The 21,815-nt window shown below is 35.0% G+C and overlaps 1 protein-coding gene across 1 annotated transcript; it reads left to right on the top strand.

The window, feature by feature from the left end:
- The first annotated feature begins 15,065 nt into the window (after window positions 1–15,065).
- On the top strand, window positions 15,066–15,590 carry LOC129216843 (cilia- and flagella-associated protein 20-like). Its single transcript, XM_054851060.1, has one exon. It carries the CDS (start codon window positions 15,066–15,068, stop codon window positions 15,588–15,590), a length of 525 nt encoding a protein of 174 aa, XP_054707035.1.
- Window positions 15,591–21,815: the final 6,225 nt, after the last annotated feature.

Raw genomic sequence — 21,815 nt, 5'->3', positions numbered from 1 at the left:
AACTTTCCTTTTTTAAATATTGTGTTTTTAATTTTGTAATGAAACCTAAATATATATTCCAAGAGTTTTGTTACTGTGTTCATTGAATTTATAATGTAATAAAATATTTTCTAACAGAATTTGTTATGATTATTGTCAATTTCTCATTTCTAATAATTATAAGTTTATTTTATATGGCTCTAATTTATTCTTTCCCGATGTTATGATTAATAACTAGGCCATTAAATCCTGATCTTAGTATTAAATATGCAAGCATGTTATCTCAAATCTTAGACACTTTACATTATTTTATAAAACATAACAACGATAAACAAAGGCTTAAAAGCATTAACCATTCATTATATTGGTATTTTTTTTATGACTGAGCATGTTAAACTATTCAGTAATTCTTTCATTAAAAAAAAAAGAAGGTAAGTAAAATTTATTTTGAAGCGAATAAGTATTACTAATTTTAAATCAAATCGGCAACTTTTACAAAAGTTTAAAAAAAAAACTTGCTTCCTTTAATTAATTAATGCTTTTCCTTTTATTTAATACCTAAAATAATTATTAAAACCTACCACTAAACTAGTATGTTGTGGCCATCACGAAACTTTCTTCTATATTTTTCTTTTTTTTTTTCTGATCCCTCCCCATGCTTGACGAGGAAGCAATATTCCCAACAAAAACAAAATTACACATGCAAAAACTTGACGACTATCCCAATGTCTGAATTATTGCAAAAGCAAAGCAAAGAGCGAAAATTGAAAGTTTTTTTAAAAGCCTTGCTTGAATTAATTACAAATATTTTATTTGTTAACAAACATAAGATGGCAACAGTTAAAAATTTTAAATCATTGAGATAATATTTCCTATCATTTCCATACAATTAAAATCACGAGAAATACGCAGACGACAATCTATTACGATTTATCTTTCTTATTGTTGCATTAATAAAAATATTTTTATTCGCAAAAAAAAAAAAAAAAATCAACACCTCTTGGAGCGATCGGCGTCAAAATTGAACCAAAGCCTGTTTACACATGGATTCACATATATTCCAAATTTCAACCAGAACGTAGCATTACTTCTTGAGATAGGACACTCAAAATGGAAAAAAAGAACGGGTGATTGCGCTACCCCCTTTTTAGCTGTTGACACAAAAATAAAATCAGTTCTTATACCCACTAAGGGCTACTTGCCGATAAATTTTTCTTTCATTCCGTTCATTATTTCTTGAGATACAGCAGTCACAATTGACGACAAAAAACGTTCTATAGCTCAACCCCCGTTTGCGTTATTGACACCAAAATTGAATCAGCACCTGTTCCTGTTAATACCAACATATGGACCAAATTTTGTTTGATTCCGTCAGTTACTTCCTGAGAAATAGCAAGCACGCGCAACTCGAAAAACGTCCCATTGCTCCACCCCCCTTGGAGGAATTCGCGCCAAAAACTAATGGGCACAAGTTCACATAGGGGCACATATGTGTACCAAATTTCGTTCGATTTCATGCGGTAGTTTTTGTTGTAGAGCGGCCACAAAAAACTGGTCACACACAGACGTGACACACATACACACACACATACACACACACATACACACACACATACAGACAGACAGACATTTTCCAAAAATGGTCGAAATGGAGTCAGCACACCTCAAAACGTTCGAATCCGTCAAAATTCGAAATTCGAAAATATGCACGAATCCAATACTTTCTTCTATATATTAGATATAGAAGAAAGTAAAAATCACAAGAGAAAGTTTGCAACGGAAGGAACTACGATCGCGCGAAGCGATCAGCCTACCTAAGTGAGAAGTGCTTTCCTCGTCCTGCGGCTTGTTCCAGTCTAGGGGGTGTTGGCTGAGTCCATTTCGACCATTTTTACTTTCTTCTATATCTAATATATAGGAGAAAGTATTGGATTCGTGCAAATTTTCGAATTTCGAACTTTGACGGATTCGAACGTTTTGAGGTGTGCTGAGTCCATTTCGACCATTTTTGGAAAATGTCTGTCTGTGTGTGTGTGTGTGTGTGTATGTATGTGTGTGTGTGTATGTATGTGTGTCACGTATGTGTGTGACCAGTTTTTTGTGGCCGCTCTACAACGAAAACTACCGCATGAAATCGAACGAAATTTAGTACACATATGTGCCCCTATGTGAACTTGTGCCCATTAGTTTTTAGCGCGAATTCCTCCAAGGGGGGTGGAGCAATGGGACGTTTTTCGAGTTACGCGTGCTTGCTATTCCTCAAGAAGTAACTGGCGGAATCAAACAAAATTTGGTCCATATGTTGGTATTAACAGGAACAGGTGCTGATTCAATTTTGGTGTCAATAACTCAAACGGGGGTTGAGCTATAGAACGTTTTTTGTCGTCAATTGTGACTGCTGTATCTCAAGAAATAATGAACGGAATGAAAGAAAAATTTATCGGCAAGTAGCCCTTAGTGGGTATAAGAACTGATTTCATTTTTGTGTCAACAGCTAAAAAGGGGGGTAGCGCAATCACCCGTTCTTTTTTTCCATTTTGAGTGCCCTATCTCAAGAAGTAATGCTACGTTCTGGTTGAAATTTGGAATATATGTGAATCCATATGTAAACAGGCTTTGGTTCAATTTTGACGCCGATCGCTCCAAGAGGTGTTGATTTTTTTTTTTTTTTTTTTTTTTTTGCGAATAAAAATATTTTTATTAATGCAACAATAAGAAAGATAAATCGTAATAGATTGTCGTCTGCGTATTTCTCGTGATTTTAATTGTATGGAAATGATAGGAAATATGATCTCAATGATTTAAAATTTTTAACTGTTGCCATCTTATGTTTGTTAACAAATGAAATATTAGTAATTAATTCAAGCAAGGCTTTTGAAATAACTTTCAATTTTCGGTCTTTGCTTTGCTTTTGCAATAATTCAGACATTGGGATGGTCGTCAAGTTTTTGCATGTGTAATTTTGTTTTTGTTGGGAATATTGCTTCCTCGTCAAGCATGGGGAGGGATCAGAAAAAAAAAAGAAAAATATAGAAGAAAGTTTCGTGATGGCCACAACATACTAGTTGGAAAATGTCTGTGTGTGTGTGTGTGTCACGTATGTGTGTGACCAGTTTTTTGTGGCCGCTCTACAGCAAAAACTACTGCATGAAATCGAGCAAAATTTGGTACACTTATGTGCCCCTATGTGAACTTGTGCCCATTGGTTTTTGGCTCGAATTCCTCCAAGGGGGGTGGAGCAATGGGACGTTTCTTTAGTTATGCGTGCTTGCTATTACCCAGCAAGTAACTGATGGAATCAAACAAAATTTGGTCCATATGTTGCCCCTAACAGGTACAGGTATTGATTTAATTTTGGTGTAAAGGATCCCAAACGGGGGTTGAGCTATAGAACATTTTTTGTTGTCAATTGTGACTGCTGTATCTCAAGAAATAATGAACGAAATCAAACAAAAATTTAACCACAAGTAGCCCTTTGAGGGTATAAGAGCTGATTTCATTTTGGTGTGAACAGCTGAAAAGGGGGTGGCGCAATGGAACGTTCTTTTTTTCCATTGTGAATGCCATATCTCAAGAAGTAATGCTATGTTCTGGATGAAATTTGGAATAAATGTGAATCCATATATAAACAGGCGTTGGTTAAATTTTGGCTCCAATCACTCCAAGAGGTGCTTTTTTTGCGAATAAAAATAGCTTTATTAATGCAACAATAAGAAAAATAAATCGTAATAAACTATCGTATGCGTATTTCTCGTGATTTTAATTGCATGGAAATGATCGGAAATATTATCTCAAGATGATTTAAATTTTTAACTGTTAACATCTTATGATTGTTAACAAATAAAATATTTGTAATTAATTCAAGCAGGTGTTTTAAAATAACTTTTAATTTTCGCTCTTTGCTTTGATTTTGGGATAATTCAGACATTGGGATTGTCGTCAAGTTTTTGCAAGTGTAATTTTGTTTTTGCTGGGAATATTTCTTCCTCGTCAAGCATGGGGAGGGATCAGAATTATAAGAAAGATGTAGAAGAAAGTTTCGTGATGGCCGCAACATACTAGTTTTTTTTTTTTTTTTTTTTGGCAATCGCTGTAACTTTTAGTTGAATTTGAAATATAATCTTTAATACAAATTACAATTTCATAACAAGAAGTTAAAATATTAAAAAAAAAAATGGTATGCAAAAGGTTTAAATAAGTACAATATAAAGTTCTTTGACATGTAGCCATGCATGAAAATAAGCATGCAACGTCAACCAACTATATCGGGACTACCTTCACGTTTATCAGAAAGGCAAAATTTCATACTGTTCTTCGAAGAGATCATCAAACTTTCTACAATAGGTAGATGTTATGCAATCTAAATTCTGTGCAGCGATAGTTAAGCGTTCTCCAAGCAAACATACTCGATTTTCACAATATCCATTAATGAATATTTATCATCAAATAGTTATAAATATTAGGAAACGTTTCGTGGGCGTAATGGTGGCGCGCTTAAATAATGAAACAAAAGCTTCTAACGTATTGGAATAAAAAGTAACAAATATTTTTTTTAAATATGTATTGTCAAAATAATTAAGCTGTCCCGTTCTTTTCTCCATCAAAATAAAAAAACGAAAGAGAAAGAAACGAACTATATATAAATACAAAAATTCATTGACTGATTGTGAGTTAAAAAAATATGCTAATCTACATAATTATACAACCATCTCATTTTTCAATATAAAAGGTTTCATAAAAATGTTAATCAATTATTGAAGCAATAAGAATGATACAAGCAAAAAACTTATATTTTAGAGGAAAGCATGTTTATAAGAGATGGTATCGCTGTCATCACATAAATTATTATTTCTCAAAGGTGTTTTTTGTGCCAACGCCATAACTTTCTCAAAACTTTATAAATGTCAAAAGAAGCCATCAATTGAAATCATTTTTTCACCGCTGTCGGTGAAAAAAAAGGACAGTTCCCAATTTGGTTGTTTTTTCTATAGTATATTAAAAAATTTAAGTCAAAGAAATTGTGAAAGGATGTCAATGGCGTGTCTGCGTCCAGGAGACCTCATAGTAAGCAGCCTTAAAATTTTGCACAAAATTACTTCAAACCCCGGGGATTTGCAACTGGGTTTTTACGCTAATATATAGAAGAAAGTATTGGATTCGTGCAAAATTTCGAATTTTGACGGATTCGAACGTTTTGAGTTGTGCTGAGTCCATTTCGACCATTTTTGGAAATGTCTGTGTGTGTGTGTGTCGCGTATGTGTTTGACCCTTTCTTTGTGGCCGCTCTACAGCGAAAACTACCGCATGAAATCGAACGAAATTTGGTACACGTATGTGCCCTTATGTGAACTTGTGCCTACTGGGTTTTGGCACGAATTCCTTTAAGGCGGGTGGAGCAACGGGACGTGTTTTTGCGTTTTGCGTGATTGCTATTCCCCAAGAAGTAACGGGCGGAAACAAACAAAATTTAGTCCATATGTTGTCCTTAACAGGTACAGGCCCTGATTCGATTCTGGTGTCAATAGCTCAAACGGGGGTTGAGCTATAAAACGTTTTCTGTCGTCAATTGTGACTGCTGTATCACAAAATAATGAACGTAATCAAACAAAAATTTATCGACAAGTAGCCCTTAGAGGGTATAAAAAATAATTCTATTTTGGTTCGTCAGCAGCTGAAAAGGGGGTGGCGTAATCGAATGTTCTTTTTTTTCCATTGTGAGTGCCATATCTCAAGAAGTAATGCTACGTTCTGGATGAAATTTGGAATAAATATGAATCCATATGTAAATAGACGTTGGTTCAATTTTGGCGTCAATCTCTCCATGAGGGGGCTATTTCTTTTTATTTGTGTGAATAAAAATGGCTTTATAGTTGCAACAATAAGAAAGATAAATCGTAATCGACTGTCGTCTGCGTATTTCTTATGATTTTAATTGTATGGAAATGCCATGGAAATACAAGTTCGTTGCTTAAAGCACCTGGGGCCCTGCCCCTTATCCTCTGTTGTGATATGTTGAAAGTTCCCCGTTTGGGGACATGGCTTTATTTTGGCGCAGAAGATGGTTGCGTGAATGTGAGAGTGATGTGGCTTCCTCTAACGGGAGTACCATAATGTTTAGCCGAAGGCTCTTCAAAGTAAATTTCAACTAAAGTTCTTCTTTTTTTAAATAAGTTTAAGTTTTTTTTTCTTTTTCGCTTCCTACATATTGTTTTAAGTTTTATACTTTTTCCCCCGGGGGGATTTCTAGGCTATTTAAATGAATAAAAATAATAAAATAAAATTAAGATAATGATAAAATGTTGATAAGAAATTTAAAAAAAAATAGTGAAATGAAAATAGATAGGAGCATGCTCCCAGCCAGAGTGTAGCACAATAACTAGAGTCGAAACGAGGTATGAACCCGATAAGGGATTCACTCACCCCGTTGCGAATTTGAAACTAAGCTAGCAGAGCGCGAGGCCTGCGAGAATTTGCCGGATCCAATGGATCTTAATTTGGAAGGTTGTTAAGTAGTGGATTGCCAACACAGGAGATGTTGTAGTGAAATCTCTTGGCGAGCTTTTTGCAAAAGTTGTGGAGCGTCGGGATGCCAACCTCTTCCACCAGCTTGTTCGTACGGACGTACTTGGGAGGGTCGCACGCCGCTCGAACCATCACTCTCTGCAAGTTCTCAACTCTGTTAAAGTTAGAGATTGCAGAAGTCGCCCATATGGGCGCTCCATAGGTAATAATGGGTCTTAGGCAGGACTCATAAATGAGCAGTTTATTATCCGTTGATAAAACGCTTTTTTTGTGCAGGAGACAATTTAGTGGTTTTTTGGAAGTGAGGTACTTCTTGCGTACCTCTTCAATGTGAGGTCGCCAGGTTAAATTACGGTCGAAAGTTATGCCTAAATATTTCGCCCGCTGAGACCAATCAATCGGGTCGGTATAAAGATGCAGATTGAGATAAATCAGGAATTGGGATGTGTTTTGGCATGTGTAATTTTGTTTTTGTTGGGAATATTGCTTCCTCGTTAAGCATGGGGAGGGATCAGAATTATAAGAAAGATATAGAAGAAAGTTTCGTGATGGTCATAACATACTAGTTTTAGTTTAAATTTCGAATTAGTTTTTTATAATTTATTTTTTAAGCTAAAATGTCACGTAAATTGCCAATTAAAGGGATGTAAGATTTCCCATAGTCTTTAACGTTCTATGTCGTTCGAAAGAGATTTTTTTCTGCATCAAATAAAGCTTGTTCCAACTTTCTCAATGAATTAGAACTGCATATATAAGGGTTTCTATTTGACCAGAAAATCCTAGGCTCAACTAAATTCAAGCATTCAGCTTAAAAGCAAACTATATTACTAGATACCACGGATTGGAAAGCGACTTTTCAAACTTACAAAACTGCCGTTTTGCAATGCTCTGGAGCCCCTAGCACCTATGACTCTCCAAGTGAAAAGGAGTTAGTTTAAAACTCGGGATAGGTTTTTTTTTCTTCTCTTTCTTTTTTTTTTTTTTAATTCCAAACGGAACTCGTAACACGTTTTTAATCAGGTTCTTTTTAATTGCGATTTAAATCTTTGCGAATCAAATAATATTTTCAAGCAATCTTTGAGGGTTAGTAGCGTGAGTGAGCAAGGGGCGTTGCCTCCTAGTATCCAAACCCCATTCACCACGATTTATTCCGTTTTTATTGTGCATAGCACCCTGAGAAGGAGATTCATTAGCTCAGTTTGTTAGATCATAATGATAATAATTCAGAGGTCATGATTTCGAATTATCACAGTCCGAAAAATATTCTGATGTTTTCTGAATTCTGATTCAAACTTCCATGAATATACAATCTAAACTTATAGCAGGATCATGAGCTACAATTTATGTTGTTAAAATTAGGAAACAACTTGACATGGTAAATCGCAGCATTACTTTAGAAAATATTTTAACATCGATTTACAATTTAGTTTGTAGCTTTATTGAGCCTTATGAAGGCTTTTTAGCTCAGTTGGTAAGTAAGTCTTGCTAATAATGTGAAGGTCATGGGATAGACCTTCCCAAGGACAAAAAAATGTAGTTCTTGTATGACGAAAGTTCCTCAGCTGAATTGTGATCCAAAATTCCCCTGAATATATTATCTTAAATGATGGGATTAGGATTTTTAGCAACAGTTGCGCAATGCGCTTTTTTATTATTTCTCAAAAAGTTCCTCATCTGAGTAATGATCCAAAATTTCTATGAATTTATAATCTTAAAACTAGCTGACCCGGCGAACTTTGTTCCGCCTTAATGGCAATAAATAAGCAGATTGTGTTTTTTTTTGTGGAAAAAATACAAAAAAAAATTAAATAACTACATTAATCATTCATTATTATTTCTGTATTTTAGTACATAAGTACCTTGTGATACACGACATTTTTTGTTTTATTATCAGGCGCAAAAACAAACAACGCAGATGGTCTTCCGACCCGTGAACATGCCACGTATAATTGACCATGTGAAAAACATGAATGTTCTAGAGTTAAACCACAAACTTTTAAGGATTGGCCTTGTGATTTGTTGATGGTCATGGCAAATGCAAGACGTATCGGAAATTGAAGTCTTTTAAATTCAAACGGCATATCGGTTGGGATCATCGGGATCCTCGGAATGAGAACTTCCTCACCTTTGAATTTTCCTATCATTATCGTAGCGTAAATTACATTGTTCATCAATTTACTAACCACCAAACGCGTACCGTTGCACAGTTTTGGTTGGTTTATGTTTTGAAGCATAATTACTACGGAGCCAACCTTTAGGCGTAAATAGTGCGGTGGTAAGCCAGGCACGTATAAAGAGTTTAAAAATTCAATTGGATAGTTGGTGGCTTCATCTTCATTTGTGACGCAGTCAATAGATTTGAATGAATGCATTGTTCCAATGATCTTATTTTGAATTATGTAGTTCAGGTCATCTACATCTTTATTCTTAGCCGCTAAAATTGCTCGCTCACTCAACCATTCATTATTTTTGTAGTTAGAAATAATATTTGGAAATACATTGTTGATACGTTCGTCTTTTGATGAGACAAAATTACAGAAATTATTTGGAAATGATATTAATCCGCTCGATTCATCGACAGGTACTTGACCATTACCGATAGTCAGCAATTGCTCCGAGAAATCTTCAGCAGATGTATCATTAAGCAATGTAACTCTCATGTTTGTTGTCAGCTGCAGTTTCTTCACATAGCGCCATAGATTTGACGATTTGAGGCAAGCGTTTATTTCATCGGCAGCCGTAGATCTTGGAATTACTGGCAGTATTTGGCGGAAATCGCCAGACAGTAAAATCATTGCTCCTCCAAAACATCTCGAGTCATTGCGTAAATCTTTTAATGTTCGGTTAAGTGCTTCTAATGCACGTTTATGCGCCATTGTGCATTCGTCCCAGATGATGATTTTCGATGCCGCTAAAACTTTGGCCATTGCTGAGTGTTTTGCAATATTACACGTTGGTTCTTCAATAGTTTGAAGATTTAACGGTAATTTGAATGCTGAATGAGCCGTACGGCATCCTTCTAACAATTTGGCTGCTATTCCAGAAGAAGCAACTGCAACCGCTATGTTGGATCTCGCCCGAACAGTTGCTAAAACTAATGACATAAGGAATGTCTTGCCAGTTCCACCAGGGGCATCTAGGAAATATAAACCACCATTTTCATCAGCGATTGCCTTCATTAAAGTATCATAAACTTCCTTTTGTTGGTAATTCAACAGGTGTACATTCCTTTGAACTACTAAATCTAATTCCTGGTGATCATATTTACGTTCCCGTTCCAATTCTCGATTAAATGCGTCATTCATTTCACGATTTGGCGCTGGCATTCCTAACCTGATTAATAAATTACCGCACATGAGGTAACACATATCTTCGATCAAGAGTAAAGCACGATTATGTATCTCCTCATTCATCTCAATATCGTGATTTCTGGAACTGACACGACTTTGATGTAAAATATCTTCTGACATACTATCCTTGTATTTGTGCCACAAGTTACATGGGTTTGATGGAAAACATGTCGAAATTATGATAGCGAATAATGTGCGTATCTGACTTGGAGATGCAGAGATAATGGCTTCAGCGATTGTCGTATCCCAATGGGTATCGTTTTCTAATAAGTTCAATTCTTCACATGCAGCACGATATGTTGGGAATATTACACCATTAACAGTTCGTAGTGTCTCAAATGAAGTTGGCCCACGCACATTTACCAGCAACAACCGCAAATAGAAACATTCATCATTCTTTGGATGAACTGTATACATACGACCAAGAGCATCAGTAGAACGCACATCTGGATACCCAGGAACCGCATCACCTTGCTTCCGTCTTTGAAAATTCTTGGATGAAGCATTCCAAGTATAATAACGTGGCATCTCCGAGTAAAGCAAAGTTCGTGCAAACTGATCGCTTTGGCAGATTGCAAAAAAACTGGTCAATGTAGTTGCTGGAGGTGTTTCAGCACGTTGCGTAGCATTCGAAGCCGTGAAATATACTCGTTGACCATTCTCCAGATGCACCGCCAAATGTATAACAGTAGGATGACGTTCGTGAATTGGAAATGCGAATATACGCCAAATCGCTTCATTACAGTTCACATAACGACCAACTTGATAGCGTGAAATTTCATCGTTGGTATTTGAGGATTGCAATCCAAAATCACTGCCTTTCGTGACATATTTGCAAATATATTTTATTGACTTAACTGAATTGCAGTATTCAACGTTGCAATGTGTCTTGAACGTTTTAGAAATAAGTGGCGAATATGGAACAATCCAACTGTTGTCGACAACGAAATCCATTCTTTTCACTTTCGTTGTGACAGTTCGACCGTTGTCATCTGGTGATCGACGCCGATACAGCGGATACCCATCGTTGCCAGTGACAGTCTCCGCCGTTAATTTCCGTGGATATCGTTTAGAGCACTTTCCATCGACCATGCAAGGTGATTGGGGATTGATGGCACCACACGGTCCATGAATCATATTAGTAGTAACAACATCATGTAGGTCTGGATCGACTTCATGATCAGGAATCTCGGCACATATGATATCATCTATTTGGTCAGGCTGAATTCTTTCCACTAACCAAATAAGAATGTGTGCGTGCGGCAGGCCTCGCTTTTGCCATTCGATTGAATACATCCAGCATCGAGTATCTCCAAAGACGCGTTGTTTAACAATAAAGTTCATCAGGGACCGAATTTTTTGCCTGAATATACGTGCTGTGATGTCGTGTCTATCATTTGATGTTTGTCCGGGAAGCAGCAATTGAGTAATTTCTATCCATTTTGGATTACAGGTAAAAGTAATAAAGAGATCTGGCCGGCCGTAATGACGAACATATGTCATTGCATCTTGTGCATATTCATGCATATGACGTGGGCTACCAATGTACGTCGCCGGCAGAATAGTTAATCGACCAATATTCCAATATTAGCTGCATTTCCTTCAGTACTAACTGCATCACGTAAATGGACGTACTCCTCAGAACGCAGTTTGGCTTGGTTCAACCTAATAAATGTTAAACGTTCCGTTTCTATTTTTACATACATGTCAACGCAATACTGCTGAAACAATCGACGAAACCGCAGCAAATAGTTGTCAGCATTTTGACGAATCATCAAACGATATGCATAATAATTCATTGAGCTAACTTTCTTTGTAGTTTCTTCACCTGAAATTCAAAATTTGATAATTAACCATTTCAAAGACAAATAATACAGACATTAACCATTATTAAGATACTGATACTTTACCATTCAATGGATTTATCATTTTAATATTAAAATAATATCCATCTTCTCCTTGCCAAAACATCAGTGGGTATTGCAATGCGTCATATGATCGATGAGTTTCAGATATTTGTTGCAGTTGCCCAGTATCGCGACGTGTAAGCACAATATCGCGTTTTTCCAATTGTTCACCAACAATCAGGATGGCAACTTCGTCTACTGTTGGAGCATTAAATGTGCGTTCGTGTGTTCCAGATGGTCGTTTATCTGCTTTGATGACAACTTTATAGTCATCATTTGGCATTTGCTCTAAAGCACTCTTAAACAATCTGACCAACGCATGATGTTCATGAAGCAGACACTGCAAGTCTTGAATAATTGCTCGCTTCATTCCTGCATTGATCCCTAGGCGTCGATCAAGTTGTTCTTCCATGTTGCCCATGAAATATATTTGTAAAAATTTATTCTGTGTATCTTCGAAAGGTAGTAATGATCCAATTCGATGGTGAATCTGTCCTTGTATCAACAAAATAAAAACCAGACAGTATTAACTGGGTTATAAACACTTTTTCTGTGGGAGAGTAGAGTTCAGTATTAGCAAATGTAATACATACCAATAGATAAAGTAAGTTATTCTTTAACTACATTCTATGTAAGTACAAAAATAAATACCTTAAATGTCGGATTAAATCCTCCTTCTTCGATAATGTCTGCCCCAAATGACGTCATTTGGAAACAACTATTGTATTTTCGAGTATTTGCAAGAAAGTGGCGTGATTCTTGTGTTTCGCCACAAAGCAATGAATACAATGGCTCATGTGGCGGAGTCAACACTGGCAATTTCACTTTACCATTAAGGCAGCATAATCCAGGCGTTTCTCCGAAAAACTTTAATGCACCACAATACTCGCAAACAACGTCCATTTGCCCAATGCAAACGCTAGGATGCAAGCTGTAATCATTGCTGCAATCGTATCGAAACGCTGCTCGATTCAAATCAGCTAAATATCTTGTTCTGCGTCGCAAATTATCTATTTGTTGCCTTCTGTTGTTCGCTCGACGATTCTGCATTGCCAACCGAGCTGTTTCACGGGCTGCTTCACTTTGCTCTCGTGATTGAGAAGCAGGAAGTCGAGCCATACTATCGCGGCGCTGTTCACGTGCAATTTCTTGTTCTTCTTCAGTCCTTTCATTTGCAGTATTTTGTATTCTTCTTGCATTACGGCTTTGTCGGGAAAAATTCGATCGTCTTGGTCGCGGCATTATTAATTAAACTTCACTTCACTTCAATCCACTTGTTAATTATTTATTTAATAGAAATAGTTTTAATATTGATTTCTTACAAATATCAAATTGTCATCCATACGTCAATACATAGCTGTCATTTACGTCAATTACATAGCTGTCATTTGCGTTTTGTTATTCCAAGTCTGATTCTTTTTTGTTATACCACGTTTTATAGTGACTGACGTTTCATGTCAAGTCACACGGGAACGCTGTAGAACGGGATAAAAAGTATCCTATATCCATCTCCTGGCTCTAAGCTACCTCCCTACCAATTTTCAGCCGAATCTGTTCTGCCGTTCTTGAGTTATAAGTGGTGTAACTAACACGACTTTCTTTTATATATATAGATGATTGAAGCAGGATTCTAAGCCACAGTTGCACATATTTATTATTGTTATTATTATTATTATTTTCTTGGAGGTGGAGGAGAAGGGCGGATATATCAGAATATTCTCAAAACTGATCGTGCTAGCACAAAAGTCGTATCTGCATTTTGTTTTAAAATCAAAATTGCTTGCGTTTGACGAACTTCACCGGTCGACCGGTGAGTAACCCGTGGGTAACCGCAGCGTTCTTGAGAGGAATCGGTTAACTGGTTGCTTAGTTGCTTCTGATGTCGTTTTAAGAGCCTCACCGGTTGATCTACCGGTCGACCGCAACTCTAGCTGATTGATTGGTTGATGGAACCACGTGACATTTTTGACCAATTATATGTATTTTTCACCTGCGTGTTATTCGTCTGCGCAAGTACCCGGTGATCACCCGAAAGCGTTCGATGAAGCGTTGGTTCGTGAACAACCGGTTAGTAACCACAGACGTCATTACTGTCACGTGATTAACCAACCGGTCGCTACCGATCGTGCTCGTCAAACGCAAGCTTTGAGTTATGGTCACCACATGATTTACCAAAATACAATGTTTAATGGTAATTTGCGAACATGAAATATTTTTTTGAAAATTCTGAAAAGGTTGCATCTGAATCAAATATATACTAGCGCAAAACTTTAAATGGCAATTTCTCATTTCGAACTCAGATGCAGACACGACTTTTGCGCTTTGCACGGTAGAATACTTCTTCAAACTTTAAAACTAAGAAATCATTTTAAAGATTTCAAAAAATAAACAAGACACATTTTGCTATTGAAAAACTCCCATAAAATCGGAGTTTTTGAATTCCTTCGGTCGAACGCAAATGCTTTCCACTGTCAGCTGGTATATATTATTTCTCAAAAGTGTTTTTTTTTTTTTTTTTTTTTTTTTTTTTTTTTTTTTTGTGACATTGCAACAAGTTTTTCAATGCACCTTTTTATAAGTACGGCATGACTTCAAAGATTTTTTTTCACCGCTTTCTTCTGCGAAAAATAAAGATAAATTTCATATATTGGTTGTTTTATAGAAGAAAACCGATTCATTCTTGTTTTTTATTACGCATTGCTGCAATTTTTTTTTTATTTACTTAAAACAAACATAGACGGAGAGCGACTATTAGTAAATGAATCCGAAGAATTAAATTTAACCTCGAGAAATATGATTAAACATTTTATCTCATGATAATTCTCACCAGTAAGAAAAGTGTTTTTCTTTAATTTTTTAGATGATTTTGTGAGTTTACCGTCCTAACATGGATTTAAAACTTTAGTTACAATTATAAATTATAAGAGAACACTTCATGGGATGCTAGAATTTAGTTCTAGCAGTCAGATTAAAAATATCTTCTATTCTTGATTTGTACATATTAGTGATCGAGTGGTCAACTGCTGGCAGTTGGTCAACAACTGGCGAATCACCCTACAAGTTTTTCTGTTAAAGCCTTAAGATCCCAAATCAAAACAATTTCTCCAGGATGCTTCATTTTATTGCACGATATTTAAATTTGGAGGCGTTTATATGTTTACAATCATCACTTTCACGTGTGATAGTTGGCCAGACGTATTTTCAAATCAATTTTCGGAACCTGACATGGTGCAAGTGATTCATGTTTCGCAACAAATTCCAGTCTGGGCTGATTTCTCTTTTGTGTGGTAGCGGCTATGATCCTCTAATGATTTGGGGCAAATCGGGGAAAGGATGTGTCCGAAGGGTCACGGACGAAGACATACAGAACCTTGTCATCGAGATCAAAGCAAAACATTTCTGCACGGCTTACATATCCCTTCCGAGAGATCCAAGGACAGTCATCGGCATTCGCCTGCCATACCTGACACTCGTCGTGAAGTACCTAAAACTTCCGTTTTGCTTCGAGTTTGAGATGATGGACAGCTCAAATATGAAAAGGCGGTTCCGTGCTAGCAACTGTCAGACATCAACAACCATAAATCCGCTTCTGTGTCATATGCCCCTCGCTTTGGACGATGGATGGAATAAGATCCAAATAGATCTTCCTGCTTTTACAAGACAAGCATACAACACAGACTTTGTAGAGTTTCTGGCGATTCACATCTACGCGAATTGCAGAATTCGCCGTGTCTACTTTTCGGATCGGTGGTACTCTGAGGAGGAACTTCCAGCTGAGTACAGGATGTGGAAGCCAAGTAAGAAGACGAAGTCCAGACTGGCTAAAGTATAATGGCTATTTCCTCTCCAAAACAAATTCTTAAAGTAGTTTTACTAACACAACTAAACGATTTTTAATCTGGATGTGATGACGTAGATTTCTAATAAATACAATATTAGTTTTAATATTTGCTTGTCAGTATCCTATACTTATTTGGATAAACTACTTGGTACATGCCAAATTTAACAACAAATTCACATTGTTGCTGCAATTTTTGCTCGTATTACTTTAATGGAGGTTTTCATATTAGTTCATAATCTGTTTTTCATTTTTTCAAGAATAATTTGGTAGAATTTTTTATATTTTAATGGATAATTTTCCTTCTTGAAAGAGTATTTTTTTATTTTAATGAAGTTTTTATCTTGCTTAATGTTTTATTTTGCTTAAATGTTAAGCCTTAAGTTTTAAGTTTCAGAAATATTGATTTTGACAACGTTTGACTAGCAGAAAAAAATTCTTGAATTGTTTGGCGACAAGTTTTAAAACCCAGAACGGGGATTGTTTGATAATTTGGAATCTGGCGCGGTCGTCTCATTTTTGGCGTAAATAATTTTATTACGGTAACCCTGCTGATTAAAAGTAACCCTATGTGAATAGATGTTTCCATTCTCGGTAGAATTACAATAACCGGTTCACGGCGATAAATATTTCATTCTGGCAACCCGCTACCTTACCTTGGCGACGGAGCAATTTTGGTAACCTTACACCAAATCTGATTTGCTATTCGTTTGGCCAATCAGCCATTTCAGAATTCACCTTTACAAAATTGGAATTCATTTGTCCAATAAATCTTTTTTTTTTTTTTTTTTTAATTCCATAGAATAATATTTTAAATTTGCTCAAAGGTGATTTTTTTCTGAAAATTGGCAACATATTGTTATTTTTTTTTTCCAATTTTTAGATCTTCGAAACATTTTATGAAATTTTACATCGCGAAATGTTTGTCACTTTTAACTCTTTTAAGTTATAGATTTAAAAATTAGTTATTCATACCTTTTCATACGTTTTTGGAATGTGTTCGCAGTAAGTTATTTTCTTCATGTTTTATTGTTCTATCTTAAATTTAAAACTTATTAATTATCGTAATCATTTATTCAGTAAGTTAGAATTATAATTTTAGTTATGATAACGTTCTCTGATTGGATATTTTGATGTGGTTTAACTTATTAAGCAGATCATTTTAAGTCTTAATTAAACAGTAAGTATTTTTAATGGCTTTTTCTCAGATTATTTCAGACTAATGTCGTGTTCTATCCAACTTTAACTATTGTGAAATTTCGGTAAAAATTTGTTTCATTTTAATGTTTCTTAGGAAATTAAACATGTTGATAGAAAGTGTAACGCCATATACGTCATTAAACTTTTCGTTCACATACATCATGATATTTTATTTCTTTTCTCACAGAAAAAAATAAGTTCAAAATTACTGCAATGGGAACGTCAAGAGTAGTATCGGCAAGTTTTTACTGAAATTTTTTTTTCGCATTTTCGTCATGGGTTGTACTTCAGCTTTCTTGTACAAGCTTGCTTACTTGCTTTCTACGGAAAAAACAAAAAAGTCAAATTCCATCATTTCGCTTTTGTTAGTATCGAATCTAAAACACGTTTCTTTTTATGTCTCAAATATTCATCTCTGTAGATACTGCGCTTTATTTTCCCACGTTTAAGTTAACATTTTGAAAAAAGTTACCTCTCATTTGTCTTTTCTGCAAACTTTATTTCAAAGTAAGAAAAATAATATAGTTCTATAAAAAAAAAATAGGCTTAATCATTTGTTTCTTTCCATATTTTGCAATATTTTAAAAAGGAAAAAATAGTTTTAATGCTTTTTTTTCTTCTTTACGGGTGCAATAAGAGAAAAAAAGATTGTTTATAAATGGTTGTAGTTACCTAGGTGATAGTTTGAGCAATCCGAAGCTCCGCCCCTTGTCTTTGGGTCAACTCTCATTTGATGATTTCTTTTGTTTACGTTGTAGTATTTTGTTTACATTGAGCCGTAGGTGCCAAATTTGGCAGCTTTTGAAAAAATACGCCAACGCGATCCGGTTACCGTAATTCTACCACATTCTCTTTGTTTAGATTTGCAGCGAAAAATACCTTTCGCGCAGGAGCTGAAACCAAAAATTGGCGCCATTGAAGAATGGCCGCCAGATTCCGAATAATGGAAATATTCCCCTAAGAACTAACGTCAGAAAGTTGTAACTACGCAGTTACTTCCTTCAAATGCATCGTGCTGCTTTAATTTCAGCTGCTGAGTAGGCACTGCGCTTTTCAGATCCCCCCCCCCCCGTTTTAGAAGATATTTTTTAAAGTAGACTGTGTTACGCTAAAGTGATCACTTGTTGAGATTGAAGAAATCTCTGTATATTAAAAAAGAGTAAGGGGTCATTCCATGTCAAGTGATCCAAAGTTTTTTCCCTCACCTTTTTGTATTTCTTTGAAATTTGGCTCATCGATTGTACCCTTTAAGGTAATCAAAAGTCCAAGTTTTTAGATTTTTATCTCTATTATTTTTTTATTTATGACACTTTGATTTTTCGAAAAACCCGCTTTTTTTCATGGATGCTTGAACATAAAATGGACGATAACTCAGCACCAAATATAGATGGAAAGATTTGGTAAAAAGCATTTTAAAGTACATTAGTTGTTGTTTAATGGGATATGAAACATGACTAATTTCAAAAAAATTTTAATTTAAAAAAAATGAAATTTAAATTTTAAATTTATATTTCTCAAAAAAGGTATGATGAATTTTTTAAAAAAAATTCTCAAAAATTTGTGTGTATTTTATCTTTATTTGTGAAAATTTTCAATTTGGGATCTCAATGGGATCATATTTTTATGAATTTTTAAATAAAATTTGACTTATGAAATAATGACACTTTTCAGATTCTAACTAGTTAAATATGGGGTTCTTTTACTGGGGATGGTCTAGTAAGTAGTAATTGATCATGACTATGCTTGAAATGAACTGACATGACTTTGTAGATTAGTACCCCCCCCCCCCCCCCCCCCCCCTCCGCCACACAACCACTTTTTATCTTTTTTTTTTTTTTTTCAAAACTGTATTTAAAAAAAAGCCGGCACGTAAGAGTTATAACCATAATAAACTGGGACGCACGCTGCTAAACATCAGTAGTGACTAAAGCTTATAAATGGGGGGGGGGGGGGGTCATAAAAAATAAAATTCAGAAAAACTGAACTCATTTGCAGCTTTTTTTTCTTTCGGAAAGTGAGACGGTAGGGGGAGGGGGGCAATCTGGAATGAAACATAACAAAATGGAAGGTTATGCTCAAATTAGCAAAATTTGTTTGATATATAACTGCTTTTGATATATGTATAAATAGATCTCGCTGCATTGCTCTCGTTTACAAGTGAAATTAAAAGAAAACTAGCATTAAAGAAAAGAAAAAACAGCTGCACTCCAAATGTTGTTGAAAGAGTTTTATGTGGACAGACATATGACCTGATACTTAGATTTATTTTTAGTTTGGTGTAAAAAGAATGAAACAACACGGGGGGAAACACTCTTATTTTGCTGTGATCTTGGGGAAAACTATTTCTTTCCTCCATCCAAATTTGAAAGTTGGTGCAGAGGTAAGGGACGAAATGAATCATAACTTTCCTTATCAGATAGTGAAATAATCAAGTACACTTTGTGAAGTTCGAACTGAAAAAGAAACACTTGATCTGAAAAAAAAAAGCATCAGGTGAAGCGTGATATTAGTATAGTGTTAATCGTATGTGTGAGTGAATGTGAGGGGGGGGGGGGGGTAATGTACTTTGTCTTGCTTTAAAGAAGAACATTTACCAACTTTTATTATGTTTTCTATTCATTTTGTTTTATTCTATTTATTTATTTATTTTTTACATTTTAAAAATAGTTTTGGAAAAAAAATAATAAAAGTGGTGGCCCGGGGGAAGGGGTCTTTTCTTACTTTAAAGAAGAATATTTACCAATTTTTAATAAGTTTACTATTTATTTTGGTTTTTTATTCATTTATTTATTTTTTACATTTTGAAAATAGTTTTGAAAAAATAAATAAATAAAATAAATAAAAGTGGTGGTGCGGGGGGGGGGGTGCTTGCCAATTTACAAATTCACGTCAGCTCATTTCAAGCATAGTTATGATCAATTACTACTAACTAGACCATCTCCAGTGAGAGAACCCCATATTTAACTAGTTGGAATCTGAAAAATGTCATTAAAAATTCATAAAAATATGATCCCATTGAGATCCCAACTTGAAACTTTGCACAAATAAAAATAAAATACACACAAATTTTTGAGAATTTTTTTAAAAAAATTCATTATACATTTTTTGAGAAATTTAAATTTAAAATTTAAATTTCACTTTTTAAAAATTAAATTTATTTTTGAAATTAGTTATGTTGCATATCCCATTAAACAGCAACTAATGTACTTTAAAATGCGTTTTACCAAATCTTTCTATCTATATTTGATGCTGAGTTATCGTCCATTTTATGTTCAAGCATCCATGAAAAAAAGCGGGTTTTCGAAAAATCAAAGTGTCATAAATAAAAAAATAATAGAGATAAAAATCTAAAAATTTGGACTTTTGATTACCTCAAAGGGTACAATCGATGAGCCAAATTTCAAAGAAATACAAAAGGGTGAGGGAAAAAATTTCCCAAATTTTGGATCACTTGACATGGAATGACCCTAAGGTCAAAGGAAATTTTGAAAGGAAGTCTGTGGCGGGCTTGCGTCCAGGAGATCCCATAGCACCTACAGCCTTGAAAATTTGTAAAAAATTCTTGCTTGTCCCGGTGGTTTGCATCTGGAGTTTTGTATTTTAAATTTCGAATTAGGTTTTTTTGTAATTAACTTTTTAAGCTCAAATTTCGCGTAAATTGCCTATTAAAGGGATTACAAATTACATGCACACATTAATATTAATTTAAGGGTATTATGATAAGGGTAGAATTTTCCGCGTTGTACGCGATGTGTTTCAATGCTCTAAGTTAAATACGGCGGAAGTTATTTGCGTTTTAAGCTCTAACTTTTTTAGGCGTATCTAAAACTTAGACACTACTTTCTTCATTAAAACTATCAGTAAAAAGTGAAGGAATGGGGTTGTTTCCTTCAGTCAAAAGTAGTACTTCTTGTCACTGAAATTGAAAGAATAAGTAAAAAAATAAATAAATAAAATAACATGGACCCAGAAAGTACTTTCATTTTCCCAACCGTTATTTTTTAATTAAATTTTTTAAATGTCCGATTTTTTAAACAAGGCATGGTCTTGATGACGTCACAAATGATGTATTTTGGAGCATCTTTCTTCCGCATTTCTACGTTATGATAATCAAGGAGCGAATTAAAATTGTGCTTAACGCTTGCTATCAACCATATCGTTGCCAATACACGTGAGTAAAGATGCGAATTAAATATTTTGCTCTGTAAATGGCAGCACAGAATGGCATTTCATCACATGTGATGTTATCGGACAGAAGCATAAACAATGAAAGCTCGCCGATTTAAGTCATTTTTTAAAAATATTAAACTTAAACGAATCATTTAAAAAAAATGGTCAAATCCTATGTTTTTAAGCATGCTCTTTCAGAAAAAAAGGCTTTTAAAATATTGGAAACGACCTCATTGTCCCACAGTTTTCTCTTTGACACCACTGGAAAGAGCACCTTTTTTTACTCCCGGCTTAACTCGACCTACGGTCGAAAAACTTAGCTTCAATCACCAAAGAAAAAAAAGTTACAAGCAGTTTTAATCAAGCTTGAAAAATCTCATTTCTATTCAAATCGTTGATATTTTATTTGACGTTGCCATAGTTTTGTCTTTTGGATTCGTTCGTTTCTTCTTTCTTATTCACAAATTTTAAGGGTTTCGATTTTAACGAAAAATCTCAGGCTCGACTCGATTCAAGCCCCGAGCTAATTAGCAAGATATATCACAAGAGACCACGAATATGAAAGCGACTTTTCAAACGTACGCAACTGCAGTTTTGCAATGCTCAGAGTCAGTGGTTGGAAGTAGCGCGCTACAAGTAGCGACGCTACTGTAGTAGCTACATTTTTTATTAGTTTTTAGTGTAGCGCACTATTTTTTTAAAAAAAGTAGTGTAGCGAGTAGTTCGATACAAAAACATAGTAGTTTGTAGCAATTTCTGGAAACTACTTTTAAACAAATTTAAAAAAAAAAGAATCCTAGGTTCAAACGAATTTGAATGGTGCAGATTTTATACAAGCACACCGTCAAA

The sequence above is a fragment of the Uloborus diversus genome, chromosome 1 (assembly GCF_026930045.1).
Source record: "Uloborus diversus isolate 005 chromosome 1, Udiv.v.3.1, whole genome shotgun sequence".
NCBI lineage: Eukaryota > Metazoa > Arthropoda > Arachnida > Araneae > Uloboridae > Uloborus > Uloborus diversus.
This window is presented reverse-complemented; position numbering and strand designations above follow the sequence as displayed.

What these genes read in the sequence shown, in the direction of transcription:
- LOC129216843 (XM_054851060.1), top strand. Translation starts at nt 15,066, where the DNA reads ATGATTTGGGGCAAATCGGGGAAAGGATGTGTCCGAAGGGTCACGGAC.